At 33.9% G+C, this 23,333-nt stretch overlaps 1 protein-coding gene across 1 annotated transcript; it reads right to left on the bottom strand.

Annotated features, from left to right (window-relative positions):
- Positions 1-466: 466 nt before the first annotated feature.
- On the bottom strand, positions 467-22,004 carry LOC124361854 (tubulin gamma-2 chain). Its single transcript, XM_046815885.1, has 11 exons — positions 21,641-22,004; positions 19,471-19,583; positions 14,548-14,637; positions 12,660-12,806; positions 12,441-12,577; positions 7,200-7,394; positions 6,041-6,152; positions 5,441-5,572; positions 5,174-5,356; positions 4,161-4,355; positions 467-781 (listed from the first exon to the last, which is right to left on the bottom strand). Exons 1-11 carry the CDS (start codon positions 21,687-21,689, stop codon positions 755-757), a joined length of 1,380 nt encoding a protein of 459 aa, XP_046671841.1. The 5' UTR covers positions 21,690-22,004; the 3' UTR covers positions 467-754.
- Positions 22,005-23,333: the final 1,329 nt, after the last annotated feature.

Consider the following 23,333-nt stretch of genomic DNA (forward strand, 5'->3'; position numbering starts at 1 on the left):
AGGCTTTCTGTTTGAAAATATTTAAAGGATGAGTATTTGTGTAGAAAGAGAAATAACTCAGCTTTAAAAATAATGTAAATCCTATCCATAGTTTTCTTATAACTGGTTAAAAAATTATATTTATTTTAAAATCATTAAAACGGACGGCTGTGTAAGAAAGTTCTGTGAGAGGCACAAAAATTTTAACCTTTTTAGCAAAATTTGAATCGTCCAACACCCATAGGAATTACAAATTTACCTTTGTGATTCGTAAAATATAATTTTTCAATCACTGCGTGGTGTTTGGACTTTATAATTAAATTTTTGCATGTGCCAAGGGTCATTATTACAAAAAATCAGATTAAATCATCAGCTGAATGTCATAGTGCAGCACTTATCAGTATCACGGTTTATCAAATGTATCAGTTTTTGTAAATGCCGGCGAGCACAAAACCGTTATATATTTGGATATGTATAACAGATTAAAGACTTTTAGTATTAATACATTTTAATAACAAATGAAACAACAAAACAATACAGATTAATGTAATATACAAAATCTATACATAACATTAGTTTCAAGAGAGATTCTTGCATCTTATCGACTATACTAATATACTAATGTCTTATATTAACATTAATAAATTAGAAAGTAAAAAAGCTAAAGTTTATATAAAAATATAAATGAAAATATTAACTAATAATACTTTTAAAATCCAGTGATAAATCACACATTTAATAGACCATATGATAAATATTTTCTTGTTAGCTGTGCTTATTCTCCAGTGTCTCCTTGTGCTCTCTGTAACAACAAAAACCTATCATTAGTTACTTTGAATTACGAGGGTAATTCGGAAAGTAAGGTCCGTTTTTTTATTAAAAAAAAAACCACAACAGGTTTTTTCAAAAAACTTGTTTTATTTGATTCCTGACATCAATCACTATTTTTCTACATAATTTCCACTTTTTTTTTAAACACTTGTCATAACGATCTACAAGTTTTTGAATACCGGTGTCATAGAAGTCGGCTGCCGTCGTCGAGTGACGACGCAAATGCCGGTGATGTCGAGTGACGCCACTCCATCGACTGGCGTTTCTTTTCTGGGGTTATGTGGGAAACCCATGTCTCGTCACCCGTCACAATGTGGTCTAAAAGGTTATCACCTTCCTGATGATATTGGATCAAAAATTCAAGAGCAATACCCATTCTTCTGTTTTTGTGTTCCTCAGTAAGCAGCCTGGGAACCCAACGTGAGCACAATTTGCGAAAATCCAAAATTTCAGAAACAATTTTAAACAATGTGGTTCTACTCACGTTTGGAAATTCTATTGCTAATGAAAAAACAGTGAATCACCGATCTTTTTTTTTTATTTTTTCATCGACAGCTTTCACCAAATCTTCGGTGATCACTGACGGCCGACCAGATCGTGGTTCGTCATGGACATTTTCCTGTCCATCTTTAAAAGCTCTCACCCACTTCCGCACTTTGCTGTCACTCATTGCATTTGGACTGTATACTTCACTTATCTGTCGATGAATATTCGCTGCTGAAACGTTCCTTGCTGTCAAAAACCGTATTACACAGTCGGCGGGACGTTCAATAGTTTTAAACATTTTTAAAAGGCACAGACAACAGCAGACTACAATGATTTCACTGCAAATGGCGTCGTTTGCGTGCAATGCATGCCGGGAGTCAGGCCGCATGCGCATTTCGCTGCTCGCTTACTGTTTGTCTGGTTAACGTGAATCGGACCTTACTTTCCGAATTACCCTCGTAAATAGCAGTTAAAACAACTTGCATTGTATCGGACTGTGTTTGTTTCACATAAAATCATTCAACTGCTAAATTACAATCAGAAGAATAAAATTTTATGTAGGCAAATAAAAATAAATCATGGTTTAGTTACCTTATATTCTGACCCATCAGCCAACTCTGAGTGAGTATATTTAAATACAATTACATCTAACATAATTTGCATGTTTTATCCCTTGTACGATGTTGGAGCAACCATTTTAATTACCTATTGGAGATCCCTTTAATCCTATACCACTGTATCTTATAACCTACTGTATTAACCAAGAGTGCTACTCTGTTTCACAAATAAATATAGTAGTTTAGGTAACAAATCATAAAATATTGATTTAAAATGATAATTAAATAGTTCGTTGTATTATTATAAAATGGTGAATAGATAAATATACAATATTTCAACAAAATACATGAATACAAGACCAATAAAACCAAATAAAAATAAAAAGAATCACAACATTTTGAGTTTTATCTATAATACACATATATAAAGTTTATATTCACATATGTTTTAGCTTTATTGCAACAACTAATAATAAATCAACAAAAATATACACCCATATATACATAAGGTAGGTATATGACAAACCATATGATGCAAAACAGGCTTCGCCGAAGTTGCATGCAAAGTTTCAAGGTTATTACAGCCCCCAGGCAGACGGGGGCAAGAAGATTCTTATCTATGTAGAAATGAAGTTTCATCCAAAACTTGAAAGTCAAAAGATAAAATTGTTCTAGAGATATCCTCTGGACAGTTAGGCTATGCAAACGCTCAGCCAAACCCTATAGAGAGCATTGTCCATCATCAAATATGTTGATGCCTATGTAGAAATGAAGTAACAAACAAAATTTCAAGTTCTTAGTTCAATTAGATATTCAACAGAAAAGAGACACACAGGCAGACAGAAGAGCAATCTTGTCAGAACCCTTAGTGATAGCTAAGCAAATATAAATATCAAGTTTTATAGCTCATTTGCGAGATTTCACCATTCAAGTTTATAGCTCAATTCATTTGCGAGATTTCACCATTCAAGTTTATAGCTCAATTAATTTGCGAGATAAGTTTATAGCTCAATTCATTTGCGAGATTTCACCATTTAAGTTTATAGCTCAATTCATTTTCGAGATTTCACCATTCAAGTTTATAGCTCAATTCATTTGCGAGATTTCACCATTCAAGTTTATGGCTCAATTGATTTGCGAGATTTCACCATGAGTTATAGGCTTTGCTAACACTCAGCCAAATCTCATGGAGGGCTGCATCACCATCAAATTATATCTTGTCTAAATACTATATAAGTAATCCAAATACATCGGAGTATTGAGGAACCTGAAAAAACATACTGAAAGTCTTAACGTCCAATCAAAGAAAATAACCTCATTACATGCGTTTCTATGTCACTTATTAAACTGTACAATAATTGTACTGTTTGTTTAAAAAAAATTTTTTATGATTTTCTTGCTACTATTATGGTTAGCCATATGACAAATGTAAAAATTTTCACCAATGCTTAGCCAAATCCCATAGAGTGACATCCACCATCGACAAACTTAATGTTAGCTCTATAGAAATGAAGTTTCATTGAAAATTTTAAGTTTATAGGTTTAGTTGTTCTTGAGATATTGTGCGGACAGATACACAAACGGAAATGAAATTTGTCCAATCCCTTGAGTGATGGGCTTCGGTAACAATCAGCCAATAATATGAAATAAAGTGTAATGTTATTAAGATCTACTACATAACTTATACACTGATTTGAAACAAAATTATACAAGCAATTGAGAAATTTGTAGTTTCATCAATAAAGTACGTTACCATTTGCATCACGTTATCTTATGTATAAATCCATGCTAATAACATCACATTCACAAACCATTGTAATGCTTAATACGTTTAACAAAATAAAAAATATCACAATAAAATAAGATTTAGACTGAATGAGAAAACAGTACACAATTAGAACAAAACACAATGGAACATCAGTCACAGATGTTAACACATCAGCTGAACTAACTGTCCTACTATTTTTGCAGAGATACATTTATTTAAACAGTCCATGAACCTCTAGTAAGAAAATTAACATATTGAAGTTTTTGGAAGACGCAGCCAGTAGCTGCACATTATTTTAAGAAATGTGTAGAGTCGCACACAGTGAATACCACACTTTTAGATTATATCATGGAATCAGTGATTGCTCAGAACGCAATTGCAACTAACAAGGTTAAGTAGTTATTTCTCTTACATTTCAATTTCAGTATAAGTAATCCAATATATAGTACTTTTCTCCTTAGTTATTGCACAGATATGAGTTGAGAAAATGCTACCGAGTTATCTGCATTAATAAGAAAACAAATGTTTCTATGGCCTACCATTGAAGAGCTGCTCCAAGTCAAGTAGTCGGACTTGGTGGCGGCAAAGTACTCGTCTACCAGTTCTTGCACCACCTCCCGTGAGTGATCTAACTCTTCTAGGTTGTCCTTGAACATGGCCTCCTTTCGGAACTGCTCCAGGAAAGCCTCCCTCTTCCTTAACTTGTCGTACTGCTGCAATGCTCTGTCAAAGAGCTATACAGAACATAAGTTTTCATCACAGTATTGCAAATAAATATACAAAATTAAAACTTCAAACACAATTACTTCAGAATAATGTTTAAATTGACATTTAATTTTTTAACGATAATTCAAATTATCCACAAGTACAACAGTTTTTAGAAATATTGGATGATATTTCCAATGCTACTCCAAAATAAACTTTATAAAGTGAACTTAAAGAATGAATCATCCAATATATCAATATTACCTAATATATAGAAAGAGAAGCTCAATTACATATTTCTTCCACATCACAGAATTTGCCTACTTGCTAGAAGTAATATTAATTCTTTTAAACTAAAAAATTAAATAAAGAACTAATAAATAACTTTTGTACTATTATGAAAAAACAATTTTTTACATTTTACATGAAAGAGCATATTTTAACAAATTTTTTTAACATAGTTTTTGCAGCATTTAGGCAATCATAGTGGATTAGCAACCTAGGCTATGTAAGCCATTCTCAAGAAAATTCCCACCAATAAATCCTGAAACCCAGTAGAACCACACATTACAGTAGTAAAAAAAATTATTTCAGGCAAGATTTAGTAGCTACACAATTCAGAACAAAAATATTTCTGTATCATTTTCTTGGGTACTTACCAAGCAGTATTACTTTTTCCACTGTTCTTCCATAAAACTATTAGAAACTAATTTGACAACAAACATTGCTTTCAAAATCAAAACATTTTAAATTTTACTTTTAGAGCCTCAAGTTCACTTGTGCTCTACAAATTTGGTATTTCTAGCACAGCAGCAGACTGAACAACACAAAACAGTGTGAAACTAACCGATGATATGTTGGTGTGGTTGGCAAGCATGAGGCCTGAGACACGGTGGGCTGTGGGTACGTAAGGTGATTTGCGACTCAGTGCCACCTGGATACTGGCTGGTCCCCACGGAATAAACTGGACCAGCTTCCTCTCCCGGATCCTTTGAAGAGACTTGTGCACCTGAGTGGGGTCCAACTCACCCTGCAATCCAATCAAACTCAATCAGCTCAGTTGTCCTACATAAAAGCTTTCTGACAAAACACACACCATACGTACGAATCTTACCTGTATAATGTTCAGTATGGAAAGGTAACAGTGTGCTGCGTTTCTGTCATGGGCTGTAGACACCATCATGTTCTTCGGCTGGAGCAGCCTTCTCATCACATCCAGTACTGTGGTCTTCCTCACTGAAGTTGCCTGCACCGATAACACAGCGATATTATTTTATACTAAAGTTTTCAAATATTTCTTATTAATTCCAAAATTCAATAGGAAAATTATTTAATTTTCTTATTTAATAAAGATTTACTATTGTATAATCTGCAATACAAGATTTACTTTTGTCATTGCAGTGACACTGAAATATGTTATTAATTAAAACAATAAAAATTTGCTGAACAAGACTTGTAGGCAAAAAATTAAATATTCCTCCTTGGCTTAATTTGAATTTCTTTAATTTATAAGAAATCTTTTGATAAATTAGAGCATTATCTTTAATTAAAAGATTACTATTTTCAAACCCTGAGTTTTACAGACTATTTAAAAAAAATAATTTGTAAATTTAATTTGATTATGTCTCTGACACATGGTGTTGTGGAATTAGTAACCAAAGTTATTATATAATTAAATAACTCAAGATGTAACCTGTAGGATACAATAGTATACCTCATGGTCACTGGTGAGGGGTGTGTACCCGGTCATCAAAAAATGGAGTCTAGGGGTCGGTATCAGGGGGCCGATCAAGCCAATCAAGTCATTGTTCATGTACGATGGATACCTATTATAGTAAGAACAATAACATGTATATACAATACTATAAAAATAGTTTAAAAATCAATTACTGGTAAATCAGTGGTACTACACTAGAAAAACATAGACTGCAGTTTTGTGAGAAAAACACTAATTACATGGGGGAAAAAATGTTTTACTAAAATTCCATTAACGATAACTGCAGAGAGAAATTATGCAATATTTACAAAACAATTGAAGTCATACTTAATTTCTGTATGTATTCATTTGATGAGTTTTATAATTCTGGGTTGAGCTGAGTGTTTTAGACAACAGCAATATATCAATTTGTGTTTTTGTATTTATTTGGATTGTTTTGTACATGTATTTAAATTATTGTTGCTAACTTATTGTTGATTACTGAAATGTTATTATTGTTATTGTTCTAGTTTCATAGTTTAAAAGCGTTTCATTTTAATTATTTATAATGTTGTTAACTATTTGTTTTTTGGTTTTTTCTTTAATCTGTGTTATGGCTAAAGCTGCAATTATTGAGGCATTTGTAATTATATTGACTATAGGATTAGAGTATTTTATCACATTATAACCTCTTAGTTTATAAGTACATTAGTTAAGTAATTTTTAACACTATTCAATGTATACAAAATGTATATTAAATGCATAAAGAGATTTTCAATTTAATTCAATTCAACTTATATTTACTGTTTAAGTATAATAATGTTTTCCATTTGTTTGCACACAAAAATATTATCATTACGAGTAGTTAAGAACATAAATGTTTTAATTTTTGAACTATGAAACGAAATTCTGCAATAGTTGAGGAACACAAGAAGTAACCGCTCTTTGCTTTGGAGATGTGTAAGTGTCTTATTGTGTGATAACATGCAAATAAATATGAAATAAAAATTATTAATAACACATTTCTTCCTACAAAATTAATAAATTATAGAGTAAAACCAGTTAATTAAATTTATCTACATTAATTCAGAGTTTTTGCTGATTTTTACCAACAATAATGTCTCATATTTCTTCAAAAATGTTCAGTAAAAATTATTTTCTAAAATAGATAACTAACCTGAGAGTTGTAGTACTGACAGACATTATCGTGGACACCAGAGAGTTGATCTGGGTGAAGGAAGGGTTCTGGATGTGAAGCCGGTCTGTAGCTATCCGATTGAGAGCTGTATTGTCCAACACTACGACACAGTCCGCACTCTTCGTGAGGCGTTTTAGAGTCAGCAGCGAGTTGTATGGCTGCACCACCACATCACTGCAACATAACGTCAACAGATGCCCTTTTCTGTGTTTAAAGGATAACAGGATTTCGGACATTTGCCATTGTTATATGTTACAAAAATATAACATATAACTGGTCTGAAATTTATCACATGAAATGGGATGAAGCCAACATAATACACGGTTAGTGAGAGTTCCATTGTTAAATACAACCACACTCAACTTTTTTGTACTTCTTAGTTAACATTTATTACAGTAATTTCATTTATTTGGTTGTCTAATTTGTATTCTTGTGTTACGGATTATATATCTATCACAGCGTGACGCCAGATATTAAGTTCTCAAAACCCATATTTCCATTGATTTAAAAAAATTATAATTGTAAATTATCCATACTAGAAAGGTTTTGTATTCTTAATGCTACCATGAGACGTTAAGATAAGGTTGATGATTGTTATTTTATTATTATTTATTTATTTTTTTTTTTAAAGAAGAGGCCGATCCCCTTTTAAGCCTTATTCTGTCCGCCCTCATGGGCCACTGGCCTGTGCGAGGATCTTATCAAACAGAATAAGGGGGAGAGTCGATACAGTACAAGGTCGATGGTACTGATAAAAAGTGCAATGGTCACTGACAGGATTTGAACCTGCGTTATCTCTAACTCAGACCCAAAGTCCAACGACTTAGACCGCTCGGCCATCGCCACTCCCAAATATCCCTGATATTTCTTATGCTGCCTTAAGGCAATCAAGATGTTAAATAAATTTCTTTTATTCAATTTTACATTTCTTCTAGATTAAAAATACTTTTATACAATACAAAATACTTATTTAAATAGCATTTAAATTTCTGAAACTTCATTTTTATTCCACAAAGTGGCAGTTAAAATGTGTGTAATGCTAGGGCGATTTTTACAAAACCACACAAAAAATTGTGACAAAACAATTGCTTATTAAGTCAAATTATACTGTGACAACTGTACAATATAGACGGATTGTAAAACACATTTTAAAATTAGTTGAGGATAAATGTTTTCTTTAATAGCAATAAGTGGGGACCACCCATTACGCAAACTATAAACCTTATTATTTAGTATCTGAAAACACAGTTTTATATATTCTTTTCTTTGTTTTATGAGTATGATGTAAATACAATAAAAAGGCCACAGACAAATAGATAAAATTAGGATCGAAGAAACTAATAAGGATGGAAGAGATAAGCATAAAGCCAAGAATAAGGAAGCTATTAAAATGAAAAAAAGAAATCAGTAAGAATGCTGATTACAGACTGGCAGTCAAGATGTCAACTTGTTTCTGGTGGAATTCAGAAATAGCAATTCGACGAAAAGCTATTGGAAAAGATTTAATCCTATTCGCTGAATAGTTTTTTCACTTAACTTTTGTTACCAGATTTTTTACTAATGTTCATTATAAGATATAAAATGCACTCATTGTTTAAAATTGGTTTAAAGTTGATTACTGTAATGAAAACATTTATTAAAATTTCTTATACAAGGGGTATTAGAAAAATAAGGTTCCCATGATTTTTTAAATAGACAGCTCTATATTTCTACTTAGTGTTATACATAAATTTAAAACTTAAAAGTTAAGCTATTTTTCCACATAATCACTGTTTCTGTCCAAACACTTTTGTAGACGATGCTCCAACTTTTCTATCCCCATGTTGTAGAACTCTGCCGTCAATTGTTTGAGGAATCGAGTAACCTCTTCCTTGACTTCGTCATCGGTACTGAAGCGTTGGCCACCCAAGTGTTCCTTTAATCTTGGGAATAAGTGATAGTCACTTGGGGCTAGGTCTGGGCTGTAGGGGAGATGGGGCACAATAGTCCAGCCAAAATTTGTCAGCAGTTCTTGAGTTTGACGTGAGACATGAGGTCGAGCGTTGTCATGGAGAAGCCTCACACCACTGGACAATCTTCCTCTCCGGCGGTTCTGGATTGCGCGTCTCAGTTTTCTTAATGTGTCGCAATATCTGTCAGAGTTTACTGTTGTTCCATGAGGCAAAAAGTCGATCAAAAGCAGGCCCTTCCTGTCCCAAAAGACGAAACTGAAGGCCGTCCACTTCAGTTTTCATCGTGAATTTCCATGCGGCCTTCACTGAATTCTCTACACCATTTCCGAACGTGTTGAACAGATATGCAGTTTTCCCCATAAACTTTGATTAACTGACGATGAATTTCAATAGGTGAAATCTGTTTTGCATTTAAAAAACACATCACAGCACGAATTTCGCATCTGGCAGTAACAACGATAGGGAGCTCCAACTTCGAAGGCAGCTAGGCCGGCACTGTTGGAAGTAGCGAGGCGCGAGTGATGTGGAAAGAGAGAGGGACAGCTGATGAGTAAGACAGTGTTGCCAGACTTCTCCCAACATATCGCATTCTGTCTCGGCGGCATAGGGAACCTTATTTCTAATACCCTTCGTAAAAATAAATTACAATTAAAAACATTTGTAAATTATTGTATAAATTATACTTAATGTATAGCAAGACTTCAATAAAGCCAGAGCAGGAGTAAGAAGAGCAAGTCCATGGCTTGCAGACAACAGACTAACAAAGTGTTCCACCACTGCCCAAATAGCTGAGAAACCATTTTCAGTTGATGTCCCTTAGGCTAATGTCCAAGCCACCCCAATGCAGAAAAAGTGATGAAGGAAGTTGAGGGCCCCACCCAAGAGCTACACCCCAGCAGAGGAAACACAAATTGCCGAGGCCTATGGAGGTTAGCCCACTTGCCCAAAGCCCCAAGCAAGGACAAGGCTCCAAGTAATACCTAGAAAGCGACTGGAGAGGCTGCCAAGCTCGACGCCTGGCCACTCTGACACAGCTTTACAGTGTGGTCATTGCGATTTGCAGCCCCACTAAAAGCTGGACAGTTTGCCGAGTGGCCAAAGACACTTCATCGACCGGCAAGATTTCATGCTTCTGGATCAGAAGCTGCTGCCAGTTAACCGGAGTTATTACACAGCTCTCCCGGTTACTAGTCAGCCTACCTGCCTACAACCAAATCACAACAAAAATAGAAACCTCTGCAAAATACGAGGGTCGTCCACAAAGTAACCTCCGTTTTGAAATAAAAAATAAACCAGTTGAGATACAAAAAGTTTATTATATAAATGTTAAAACTACAGCTTTTCTCTACTTTTCTACATATTCACCATACAAATTCAAGCACTTATCATATCTTTTAACACTTTTTGAAATTCCGTCTTTAAAAAAATCTGCCGCCTGAGAACGTAGCCAACCTGTCACAGCGTTTTGAAGCTCTTCGTCACTCGCAAACCTCTGGAATGCAAGCCACCGCTTCATGTACGGGAAAAGATGGAAATCACTGGGAGCCAGGTCCGGGCTGTAGGGGGGGTGGGTCAAAAACGTCCCATTTGAACTTTTCCAAAAGTTCTGTTGTTCTTTGAGCTGTATGAGGGCGCGCGTTATCATGGACAAACACAACACCAGATGTCAGAAGACCATGACGGTTGTTTGGAATCGCTCGTCGTAGCCATTTTAAGGTTTCACAGTAAAAGGTTTCAGGAAAATGATCCGAAAGTTCCGAGATTGTGAAGCGACGGTTCTTGCGAATTTTCTCATCCACTTTGTTCACCAAGTCATCACTGACGAGAGATGGCCTACCACTCCGGTCTTCATTGTGAACGTTCGTTCTTCCATTTTAAAAAATACGAACCCAATGACGGACTACACCTTCACTCATAATGTTTGGGCCATACACCGCACTCAATTCACGATGAATTTTAGCTGCTGCGTAACTTTTCGACCACAGAAATCTTATCACACCACGAACTTCACACTTGGCGGGATTTTCTATCACGGCGCTCATGTTTTTGCGTTGTAACAAAAGAACGCGCGATCGCACGATGCTCTCCCTTGCACGATGCTCTCCCTTGCACAGCTAGAAGCGTACTGAACGGCTGCGCACACACACCGATGTGAGAATGGCGGCGCTACCCCCACTACTTATCGCGCCACGCCCAAACGGCGGTTACTTTATGGACGACCCTCGTAACACATGGTGCTGGTGCATAACTAATTCCAGAAGACATTAACCCATCAGGGAACTTGCCTAAGCATCACTCGTTGCGACCGAGTGGGACTGAATAATCTTGCCCGAGCGGCACTCGTGCTCTTTCTAGACACTAACGATCACGTATATGTTTGTTTTTTTTGCTAGATTGTAGTTTTGTGCCCTCTTGAATAATTATGAGCAATCCTTCTGTTTAGATGTGTTATATTTGCACACTGGAACCACAACTAATAGAGTGAGTGACACAAAGGTGAATTATAAAAAGTAAATTAATGATTATTGTATGTAACGTAAATAGTTTACTTTAATTATCATTTTAATAATAACAATTGAATGTAACAAACAGTTTTATCTCAACTAATTCAGGAGCTTGTCATTAAATTATAAAAAAGTGAAAAATGTAAGTGAATTTTGATTGTTTTGTTATTATGCCTTATAATTAAGTAATCCAATAAAAATGGTTTTCCATGTACAAAACATTGTGCTGTTTTTAATTTAAAATATTAAAACAGATAAAAAAAGTAATAGAAGTGACGCCTTTGATTTGTTCTTACAAAAAAAACTGTAAATATATACTAAGAAAATTAAATCGTAACAAATTATTTGGAGAATCAAACACTATTGTATAGCAACCAAATAGACTAAAACGTCCTGAAAAATTGGCTAATTTATCTGTATCCAAACTCATTTTATCAATATTTTAGTACACGCATGCATTTTTGCCAAAATCAATTCAAACATTCAGTCCAAGAGAGGCTACGTTAATTGCTTCCTCAATGGGTTAACAAACACTTTTTGTTTTAAAAATAATGTGTTGCATAGTAGCCTATAAGCAAAATGCAAAATGTATGAACTGTGGTGATGTATAAGAATAATTGCATAAGTAAGGACTACTATACAAATCAGTTCATGCTTTGGCTATAGAGTTTCCAAGCACTTCTCAAATGGTTAATTTCAACTTTAGTTTTTTATATAAAGTTCGAAAAGTTCAAAGTATTAGTATGTTAAGTAAACAAAATTACCTGATTTCATCTTGATTTGGAAACACACTGTAGGTCTCCACTAACTTTTTTGGGTATCGATCAGTCAATCTCTCGAGCAAGTAAGAACCCATACCAGACCCCGTTCCTCCAGCAATAGAGTGACACAGAACAAAGCCCTGTAAACATAACACAAAACATACATAATCTTGTATGCTAGAAATGAATAATACTAGTTAAAACACATAAAAAAGTACACACCTCTAGGCTGTCACTGCCATCAGCTTCTCTGTCTATTATATCGAAGATCTCCTCATGAAGACGCTCGCCCTGGCTGTAACCCGAGGCCCAATTGTTTCCTGCCCCTCCACCATGTTTTGACAGGTACACGTTCTCTGGATTGTAAAGCTAAAAAATGGTGTATAGTTACATCCTGTGTTTTTTAGAGATTGGATTATACATCACAATTGAATATTGATGCAATCATCACTTCACTTTAACTTTTAATGCAATCATATCTAGAAAAGGTGTATGTTGAAATAAAGAAGACAAGTAGACATTAACAAAATGTGAGTATATAGCAAGAGGTGTCTACCATTTTCTTAAATTTTCTCAATGTTTATCAACAACTCAATAAATTAATTATCTGAACATTGTGAAGCTATTGCGGTTTATTGAACATTAAAATTTTAAAATGTGAGTATGTAGCAATACAATAACAATTGTATAAAATTGCTTTGGGATTTTTAAGCAACTATTAGAAAAAAGTCTTACATAAATTATAATATATGTTTAGAAAGTATGAATGAGTAAATTTGCGAAATATATAAAAATATTTACTAATCATACTAATATTATTTACTATGTGAAGGAATGAAGACAAATTTATTCCTAAACTAATAAATATTATATTACTAATTTTTCAACTGCTTTCACTTTGGCTACTTACCATCGTCAAACTACACATGCTAAGATACACCAGATCTTATAATTATTGTATCTGGATTTGGAATTCATTCCAGCAAAACTGGATTTGAATATACAAATAAAATTAGGAGTCATTAAATGAGTGATAAGTGACTTACAGCCGTTAAAAATATTATTTGTATTAAGATGTAGAAAGAAATCAAATTAAAACTGTATAAACAATTTCAATTTTGTTCTAATTGTCATATAGGCAATTCAATTTTATTGAAGTTCATCATTGACAATAGTTGATTTGAAAACATTAAAGGATTTTTCCAAATGCATCATTTCAAAGATACATAACCTCTTCTTCAGGTATCAGATTCTAAAATATAAAATTAAATGTGCAAAAAAATCTAACTATTCAAATATATTGTAATGAATATACTGCAATCAAAGTAAATACAAAAAGCATTGTACATCAGTATTTTAAATGTTTATATGAACAATTTAGTGAAAATTTTTTGACAAGCCTGTCACATCTGTTCTTGATAAAGAATGACAGATCAATACACTTACTATTATACAGCAATACAATTGTACAATACTGTGACTGTTTTGATACTTTTTCTGTGGTGACAAAACAGGATTACACATGCCATGTGTGCCAACAGTAGAAACACAATGTTTCAAGGGCTGACGTTTCTATCTTCTGCAGTTATCAATAGCTCTAATACATAAGGTAAAGCTTGTAAAAATCTAAAAAATTCAAATACATGGCAATGCAAGTCAAAGTTGACAACAAAAATGTTGGAGGTCAAAACCATAAAAATGTAGCTGAAATTCAGCATTTAGTCATGGGAAGCACAAATAAAAACCACAAAAACAGACTAGTTAAGCCTAAACAAAAAGTTATCATCATAACAGCTTGGCAAGTCAGCTACTCTTGTTATCTTTTCAAATCATCAACTGTCATGAATAAACCTCAAACTGTACACATGAGAAATTACACAGTGATGATTCATAGCTACCATCTATTTTAAGCTCATTTTTCATTTATATGAATGATATATATAAATGAAAAATGAGCTATATTCATATTGTATATGTATATATTCACTACATCCAAGTACAGCAAGGCCTTAGTCAATATTTGCCAAAAAGCAGATATTACTGTTCTGGTAAACCTAATTCTCGGAACTCCAAACAAATAAATGTTTTAGTACAAATTCTAAGAGGTTACCTTGGCATATGGTGAGTTCATAATTGTATGAATCACTCGAGGCTCTAAATCAAGGAGAACGGCTCGTGGAATGTAATGATCATCATCTGCCTGGAAAATTGACAGAATAAACTATTCACTATCATACTTTTATCAATAGGATAAGAGAGTGTTATGCAAATAATGGAAGCTTTATAGATGCTTCTTCTGATGTAAAAACAAATGATTGTCACTGGGCTAAATTGGGGCTGTTTGGGAGATTATCAAATCATTCCTTGCAAAATGCTGTAATGAGATTTTGAGTTTGTTTTTCTGCATGGGATGGACATAGTCATAGATCAAAACATGTTTCTCAAAAAACCTCATAAAGAAAAATTTGTGCAATTTGAAGAAACACTTCTGATAACAAAGAAATTCTAAAAAAATCAGTTTATTTTAACTTTTTTATTCACATTAAGCACCAAATTGTTGGTGATCATTGAGGATCGTAAAATCCATTTCCCATCATGAACATTCTTTTGGCTATCTTTTAAAGCTGACCCATTTAATATCATTGCATCACTCAAAGTTTTACCTATACATTTAACAATACTGACAGTGAATTTCAACTACTTTTATGCTTTTTGCACCAAGAAAACAAATAACAGTAAGTTCTTCACAGTTACCAGGGAATTTGAAATATGAATTAACAGATATAAAACAACCAAGTTTTACCATAATTGCATCTGGGCCTTGCTAAAAGATGAAGTGTGCAATCGTGGGATACCAACCACTGCGCTGCAGTCGCACAATTTCAATGCGGTGTACCTATTTATAAAACATGCCAAACATGCCTATATATTTTGTTTTCTCTGCAGTTTTAAGATACTGAATTTTTAATGATACTTACAAATTTAATTTCATTGACCTAACTGTCCTTTGTTTAAATTTTGTTATTGACAATGGATTGTTTGAAAGGATAATAGGATTATATTGTTATTGCCATTGTTATTGTGTAATACATTTTGTAACATATAACAATGGCAAATGTCCGAACTCATATTATCCCTTCAAACCTCATAGTGGTTGACAAAGCAATGTTTGAAAAGCTCAGAGGTAACAAAAATTCAATTAATATTCAACTTTATGTTTGTATCAAAGAGGGCTGGATTTCTAATCTGAATTAGACAAGATTGCTGCTCCCACATTCTCAAAACATTGTGTGAATCTGGCTGGCTATTCCTATATTTATTCAATATAATTATTTTATTTCTAGAAAATTACCCATTAAAAAAGTAAAAGATTTCATTTCCAAATTATAATTACAGCATGAATGAAACAAAGTGACATGTACATCCGCCCTCCGCCACCCCTCAGTCTTGCGTAAGTTACAAAACTAAGACGACTCCTTAACGTAAAATTTTGAAGAATCCAGCTGTAGTATATGTAGGAAAATACTGCAAAACTGTGGATTTTTCAGGGAAGACGTCAGGCACCTAGGGGGTAGCACTGCATAAACGAGGTTGATTTACTTGCAATGGATATATTCACTGCCGTTGTCCAGGATAGATTAGGGCCAGCAGCGCGTTCGACTGGAGAACAATTCCAAACAACTGATTTCCTCGCTGCTGTTGTCCAGGATAGGTTAGGGCCAACAGCGAGTACGACTGGAGAACAATTCCAAACAGCTGATTTCCTCGCTGCTGTTGTCCAGGATAGGTTAGGGCCAGCAACGCGTACGACTGGAGAACAATTCCAAACAACTGATTTCCTCGCTGCTGTTGTCCAGGATAGGTTAGGGCCAGCAACGCGTACGACTGGAGAACAATTCCAAACAGCTGATTTCCTCGCTGCTGTTGTCCAGGATAGGTTAGGGCCAGCAACGCGTACGACTGGAGAACAATTCCAAACAACTGATTTCCTCGCTGCTGTTGTCCAGGATAGGTTAGGGCCAGCAACGCGTACGACTGGAGAACAATTCCAAACAGCTGATTTCCTCGCTGCTGTTGTCCAGGATAGGTTAGGGCCAGCAACGCGTACGACTGGAGAACAATTCCAAACAACTGATTTCCTCGCTGCTGTTGTCCAGGATAGGTTAGGGCCAGCAACGCGTACGACTGGAGAACAATTCCAAACAACTGATTTCCTCGCTGCTGTTGTCCAGGATAGGTTAGGGCCAGCAACGCGTACGACTGGAGAACAATTCCAAACAGCTGATTTCCTCGCTGCTGTTGTCCAGGATAGGTTAGGGCCAACAGCGCGTACGACTGGAGAACAATTCCAAACAGCTGATTTCCTCGCTGCTGTTGTCCAGGATAGGTTAGGGCCAGCAACGCGTACGACTGGAGAACAATTCCAAACGACTGATTTCCTCGCTGCTGTTGTCCAGGATAGGTTAGGGCCAGCAACGCGTACGACTGGAGAACAATTCCAAACAGCTGATTTCCTCGCTGCTGTTGTCCAGGATAGGTTAGGGCCAGCAACGCGTTCGACTGGAGAACAATTCCAAACAACTGATTTCCTCGCTGCTGTTGTCCAGGATAGGTTAGGGCCAGCAGCGTGTTCGACTGGAGAACAATTCCAAACAACTGATTTCCTCGCCGCTGTTGTCCAGGATAGATTAGGGCCAGCAGCGCGTTCGACTGGAGAACAATTTATTACCCTCCATCCTTCTATTTGCTGCATTCTCCATCTATATACCATACAATCACCTCTGGTCATCTTAAACCGAAGGTGGCACATCTTCTTGGCCCATTAATATGGGGTGTAACTTTTCTTCATTCTAATAAATCAGCTCTGTAGCTCAACATCATTCCTTGTGGAGGGCGTTATTTAAAATAATAGGGGCACAGCTGGTATTATGAATAGTATAAAATTTGACCTAAAAGTTTTAGCATGTTGACACTTCAAGTTTTGAATTTGGAATAAATTTTTAATGTACATTACCATGGAAACAATACACTGTTTCACAATTGTTATAATTGCTATTTATAAATTTTCCAGCAAGTTACTTATGAAATACAGATTAATGCTATAAATGCACAAGCAGTAAAGGCTCCATGATAAAGACTATGTATATGTGACTGCGTTCACAATGGGAGCATTTTCCTTGGTCACTGATTTCAACCAGCTTCGCAGATTCAGCGATAACTAAATTATTCTTTTTGGTTCAATACTGTCTTCATTTAACAGTAGTGCAAAATACTAAAAAGCGTCTCATTACAGTGAGTAAAAATTGTAATACTGAACTATATTGAAGATTCCATGTTTTTCTTACAAAAGCACTTAATTTTCTCTGATTCTTAAAATGTATGTTTTCTTTTATTTTTTACCATTATTATTAGATTTGTATTTATTTTTTCAGAAATTAATGTACTTGTAATCTAGAATTTAAAAATAACCAATTTTATCTATGCTTAATTTAAAATATTTTCCTACAACTCCTTATGTGCTGTCCCCTTGTGGAGGGATCATGTTGCAAATTCTCACCAGTCTATCAACACAAAAATTAAAGTTTTAAAAAAGGGCCTTACAATTCTGAAACTACAAGCAAATTGCAAAGTAGCAATGTACTTCAATGTGTTCAATATGAAATTTCATCCATGTAACAATGAATTTCATTAATGTGAGTAAAGTTTTACAAACTGTAAATACCTTTTTTTCATAATTCGCTCTTTGATTTTCATAATTGCAATGAAAGGTTTACAATTTCAAATATTACATTAGCTATCTTCTACAAAAGGCAACGCCCTCATTCACTCACTAAAATAATTCACACATTTCCCAATATCAAAGAAAGTTTAAATTTTGCACCTGTATGCGCAATGACCTAAATATAAAAAACTAACGCATTTTCATAAAAATCAAATATCCATCTAGATTGAAATGGGGTGGTGACACCTAACAGAACTATATTTTTGTTTTTTAACTTCCTGATGGTCTATAAAAATGAAATTGGACACTGCACTTAGGTACTATGGTCTCAAGAGACTACCAGCACAGGAAGCACCTTAGACCGGAAATAAATTATTATGAATGGAAATATATGCCCTTTGACTGAAATAGACTTTAATAGACCAACATATCTATATATTTTCTTGAATAAGGCAACAATGTAAACTCAACTAGATCACCAAGAATACTTAGGCCAGAAGTAGACTACAATAGCTGGAAGTAAATGCTTTTGGACTGAAGTTATATATATTCACTGTTTCTTTACTTTTGTTTGTATTATGTTCTTTTATATTTTATACTATTTATGTGTCTGAAGACAGGTTTTTACCAAAATGTAGTGCTAATGATTAGAAAATAATGTTAATTTTACAGTTATCTATTGAAAGTAATATAAATATATAGCATCTCATATTTATATTATTATGTTCTGGTGGCTTGACAAAAAAATCAATAAAAAGATACTTTTTGCTAAATCTTAATAACTAGAATTTTTATGCATTTTACATTGAAACAAAACAAGCTACACATTAATATAACAAATAAGCACAACAATTTTAGATGAATACATTTTCACCACTGAATCTAGTTGATAGATGTGATAATATTCTTCTTGTAAAAGGCTGATAAGTTCATTAAGTTAAAATCTGCAGTACTATTTTATAGGTCTCCTTACACAATTCCTACAAGGATTCCTTAAAATGTATTTTGCAAAAATAGTTTAAATTTTCCAAGTGTTTTAAACCCGCTATTTTTATTTTAATACACTAATAATGAATAATGTAATGGTTTAGTGAACAAATATCACAAATTTTGAATTTATAAAACTTAATTATTGTTTATTTAAACTCCAAAACTTTTGGTTCAAACCAACATTGCAAAACCCCTTTTCTTAACAGCTTTACAAGTCATAAGAGAGTTTGATATCACAATATTTATTCAGGTGATTTTGATATTGCTGTGACAAATGCTGTGACTAGGTACATATTTTTAAAATGAATACGTTCTAACTACCTGGTAAAAGAACACGTCTTTCCTATCTACTCCATCAGTTGCATATTCTTCAAGGATACCTTCAGGATTGATACCATGTTCTGCACAAAGTTTCTTCCAAAACTCAAATCCAACTGAAAAGAAAACACAACTGATATCAAAACAATTTAACCTAATAACACACGAAGAGTCCATAGACTTATGTATAGATTCATTTTCCATTGTACTGTTTTAATGACCAGATACATAGTATTTATAAGATTTTTTATAATTTTCCAGGTGATCATCATCTATAAAAAGCCATTTTAATAAAAAAGATAAAAAAAAACTATAAAAACTTCTTGAACAATTGCATAAATTTTCCCCTAATTATATCTATTATATACTTATCTCATTTAATCCTCATGTACGCTATACTTTGAGGAATAGTCAGCTAGTGTTATGTGACGTCAAGATATAGTAAAACATTAGGTTTATAACGATAAATAAAATGTGTACCATAGCCATTACACTTCTATAACATTTTTGTTTATAAATTTAAACAAACTAATCGTAATAGCTTAAAAATCTCTTCAAAGTATGTGATCAAATTTGCGCTTTTTAGTGCTGAAATTTCTAATGAAGGAATAAAATAACCGAGCTAATATTTAACATACAGTAAGATATAATAAAATACTTATCAAAATTATAGGTAGAAGTCAAAAATGTGTATCTTTCATTTTTTATATATGAAATACTAAATAACTATATAATACTACTATATAAGAGTAAACTACAATAAACATTTCAAACTTGGTATTTAATTCTGTACCAAATTATTGAATTATTATGTTGAATTAGAAAAGTTCAACATAGTCTACAATATGCCTTTCATCATAAAAAAAACTTAAGACCACTTGACACTTGTAGTTCAGATGATTAAACAGTTAGGTTTAATTTTTAAATTTGGGTTTTAGTGTTCAATTTTTCATTTAAGTTTATTTTTGAGGATATACTATATGATCTTCCTGTTACTTTGGTTTGTTCAAGTACTGATATTTTTCTTAAAACATATTTAGTAGAGGATCCAAACATGGTCACTAGAGGCATTTTTAAAAGATGTGAGTAGTACTGCTAGGTGGTAAAAGTGCACATGAATATTATTATTTTCTAATCAAATTTGTTTGTTCCAAGCCAACCACCATTGTCGCATTTAGGGCAAAATGTTTGCACTCTAGTGATATTGACTGTCAATTTCTAAAATGATGTAGCTTCTAATCAGTTTTCTGCAGCAATATGAAATTTGACACTTTATTGTCCCTCTTCATACAATTCTAATTTAAGGTAGTACCCTTTGATGGCGGTGTTATATGTGCCTATATCCTAATACTGTTTGGCTAGTAGTGATTAAATGATTGATTTGATTAAATTTTTCATTAAAGTGCACATATTGCATAGGAAGAAGATATTGCTCAATACTCAGTGTTATGGCTGCAGTATACTAAGCGGCCATCACGACAGCTGAATCAGCGAACCAAACAATTCAACCCAGCGATTACTGAAATAATAGTATCCTGGTAATAGGTTACTATTGAATTACCTGTTACTGACACTAATGCTGCATACTTTTACACTGCAGCCCACATAGATAATTTTTAATGGAATTAAATTGCTTTTAAGATTAAAAACATAGCTGAACTAGGGTAAAATGGAAAACATATCATGTAATTCGGTTAGTCATTTTGGTTTGTTATCGTTCAGTAGTTTAATACAAAATATCGGTTATTCACTTGCCGTGGTGGCCGATTATAAAGTCATGTTATAGCATATTATGCAGCCTATATTATAGCGATAGTTGTCTAAACATACAACACATCACAATCAAAGGGTAGGTAAAGTAGAATTGTATGATGCGTCACTGAAGTAGACTAATGTAAACAAAAAATATTCCACTGTAATATATTATTATGCATTAAACTGAGTGCAGAGGCAATCACTCTGGAGAAGTCCTGGCTATTCTGATGACTGATAATATGAGACTGTGGCACTGTAAATGTTAACTTCAGTTCACTATAGTTATTCTATTGCTAATATAACTCTAAAAGAGTGCCTGGGCCGATCAATCTAGAGAGTTTCAACTGGCAAATACCTTCAGCCAGTATAAAGCACTGTTACGGAATGTGAATCCTAACCTATATAACTAAAAACTTACTTTGATTGCCGCACTGGCCAAGCTGTAATGTAATCATTTCACACGGCATGATTGTGTGTTATAAAATGCTGAAGAAACACAAGAAATTATAAACAACTCATAAGTATGACACAGAAACAGAAACCCCAAATTCAAAACTGTAAACTTGGATAAGACTATCACAGATTCGGATTCTGAATTCAAGTTCGACCCTCGGTCCTTTGATTCAGACTCACAGACTCAGTCTTAATCTTACTATCACAATCACAATATTATAGAATTAATTCATGGATGCCAATAATTGCCAAAAAAGTTGTCATCAGCTGAATGAGAAAAATATATATTTTTGCCTTTTACTGAAACTCAAGATAATTATAGCTAAAAACAGAGAAACGTCAGGATGAACTGGTGGCTTCATTTCCCGCCAAAATCAGATATCCATAGCAGGCTAAAGTAAAAATCCATTATTAATAGAAATTATTGAGAATTACATTTATCACTCTAGAAAATAGATAAGCATATAGTATGTTAATAGCGACTTATAAATGCTTGCCAAAGCTCCAAAGAAATGAGGGTTATGGTGAGATGAAAAGAAATTCTGAAACGATGGAAATATCCTTCGATGATAGAAGAAGAGACGTCCTACTTGCAAAGAAGAGAGACCTCTCATAGTTCATAGTGAGTCCTGGCAATATTGTTAAATGGCACTATCTCTCCCCTCACTACTGTTATCTGATTAGCTAGATCATCTGCCTCACAAACGATAACATGTCACTATTTAAAACTTAGAGATGTGCCTCGGAAATTGGTTCATATGCTTCCTTCCTAATCTCAACTCCTCTAAGAAACATTTTAAGGGCATATCTGGAAGATCTCTGCTCTCAATCCCATAGCATAAAAATAAGACTTAAAACCAATTTTGTCAAACATTTGAACAAAGAAACACTTACAGATCTCAAACGTATTCAGTTTGAACATGTAATACTTCACTACATTTATATCTCATGAAAAAATTATGAGAGATAAAATCCACCTAATTGTGAATAAGAGTGTAAGCCACAGGGTCAGGTTGAAGCGAATAAACAGTAGATACCGATAGGAACTCATAAAATCCATCCCATGTATAAATACAGATGATCTAATCTATTCAGTAATGGATAAATAACCTTTGTGATTGGTTTTACCCACTTTTAAAGTCTAGTATTATATGCTGTGCCACCTGCAGATTATGGGTCGTTATCTTTGGGAGAAAGTTCTAGTTCTTTTTTTTAGGATATCAAGAGCTTTATTGTGACACCACTTACATAATACAACGATGAAAGATTTGTTTCTTCCCACGAGAATGCAAAACCATGTTGTCTGCGGCGTACAACATACATGTGCTTGTATCCAAAGAGCGATGAAGTCCCACCCATCACTTGCAGACATGACTTTCTTTACTAATGCATCCGTACATACTTTATTACATTGCAAATAATAATGCCCAACCGAACTTATAAAAGAGAATATTTTATGAGCTGTTGAGGTAGACTCATGACTTTTTTAGACTGGTTATGGTCAATTTATCTCCAACTTCAAATCACCCCAGTAGGGGTGAATTAGGCTTCACCTACTTCGTGATAACATTTTCTAGAAAATTTAAAACACCCTTTTCAACTGTGGGAATACAAACTATTCTCAAATGGCTACTTAAATTAGATATTTCCATGAATCA

The sequence above is a fragment of the Homalodisca vitripennis genome, chromosome 5 (genome assembly GCF_021130785.1).
Source record: "Homalodisca vitripennis isolate AUS2020 chromosome 5, UT_GWSS_2.1, whole genome shotgun sequence".
Taxonomy (NCBI): Eukaryota; Metazoa; Arthropoda; class Insecta; order Hemiptera; family Cicadellidae; genus Homalodisca; species Homalodisca vitripennis.

Coding starts and splice junctions, on each gene's coding strand:
- LOC124361854 (XM_046815885.1), bottom strand. CDS start 21,689: ATGCCGTGTGAAATGATTACATTACAGCTTGGCCAGTGCGGCAATCAA. Junction 4,356..5,173: donor ACCACACCAACATATCATCG/GTTAGTTTCACA, acceptor TGTTCTGTATAG/CTCTTTGACAGAGCATTGCA. Junction 782..4,160: donor CTTGGAGCAGCTCTTCAATG/GTAGGCCATAGA, acceptor TTGTTGTTACAG/AGAGCACAAGGAGACACTGG.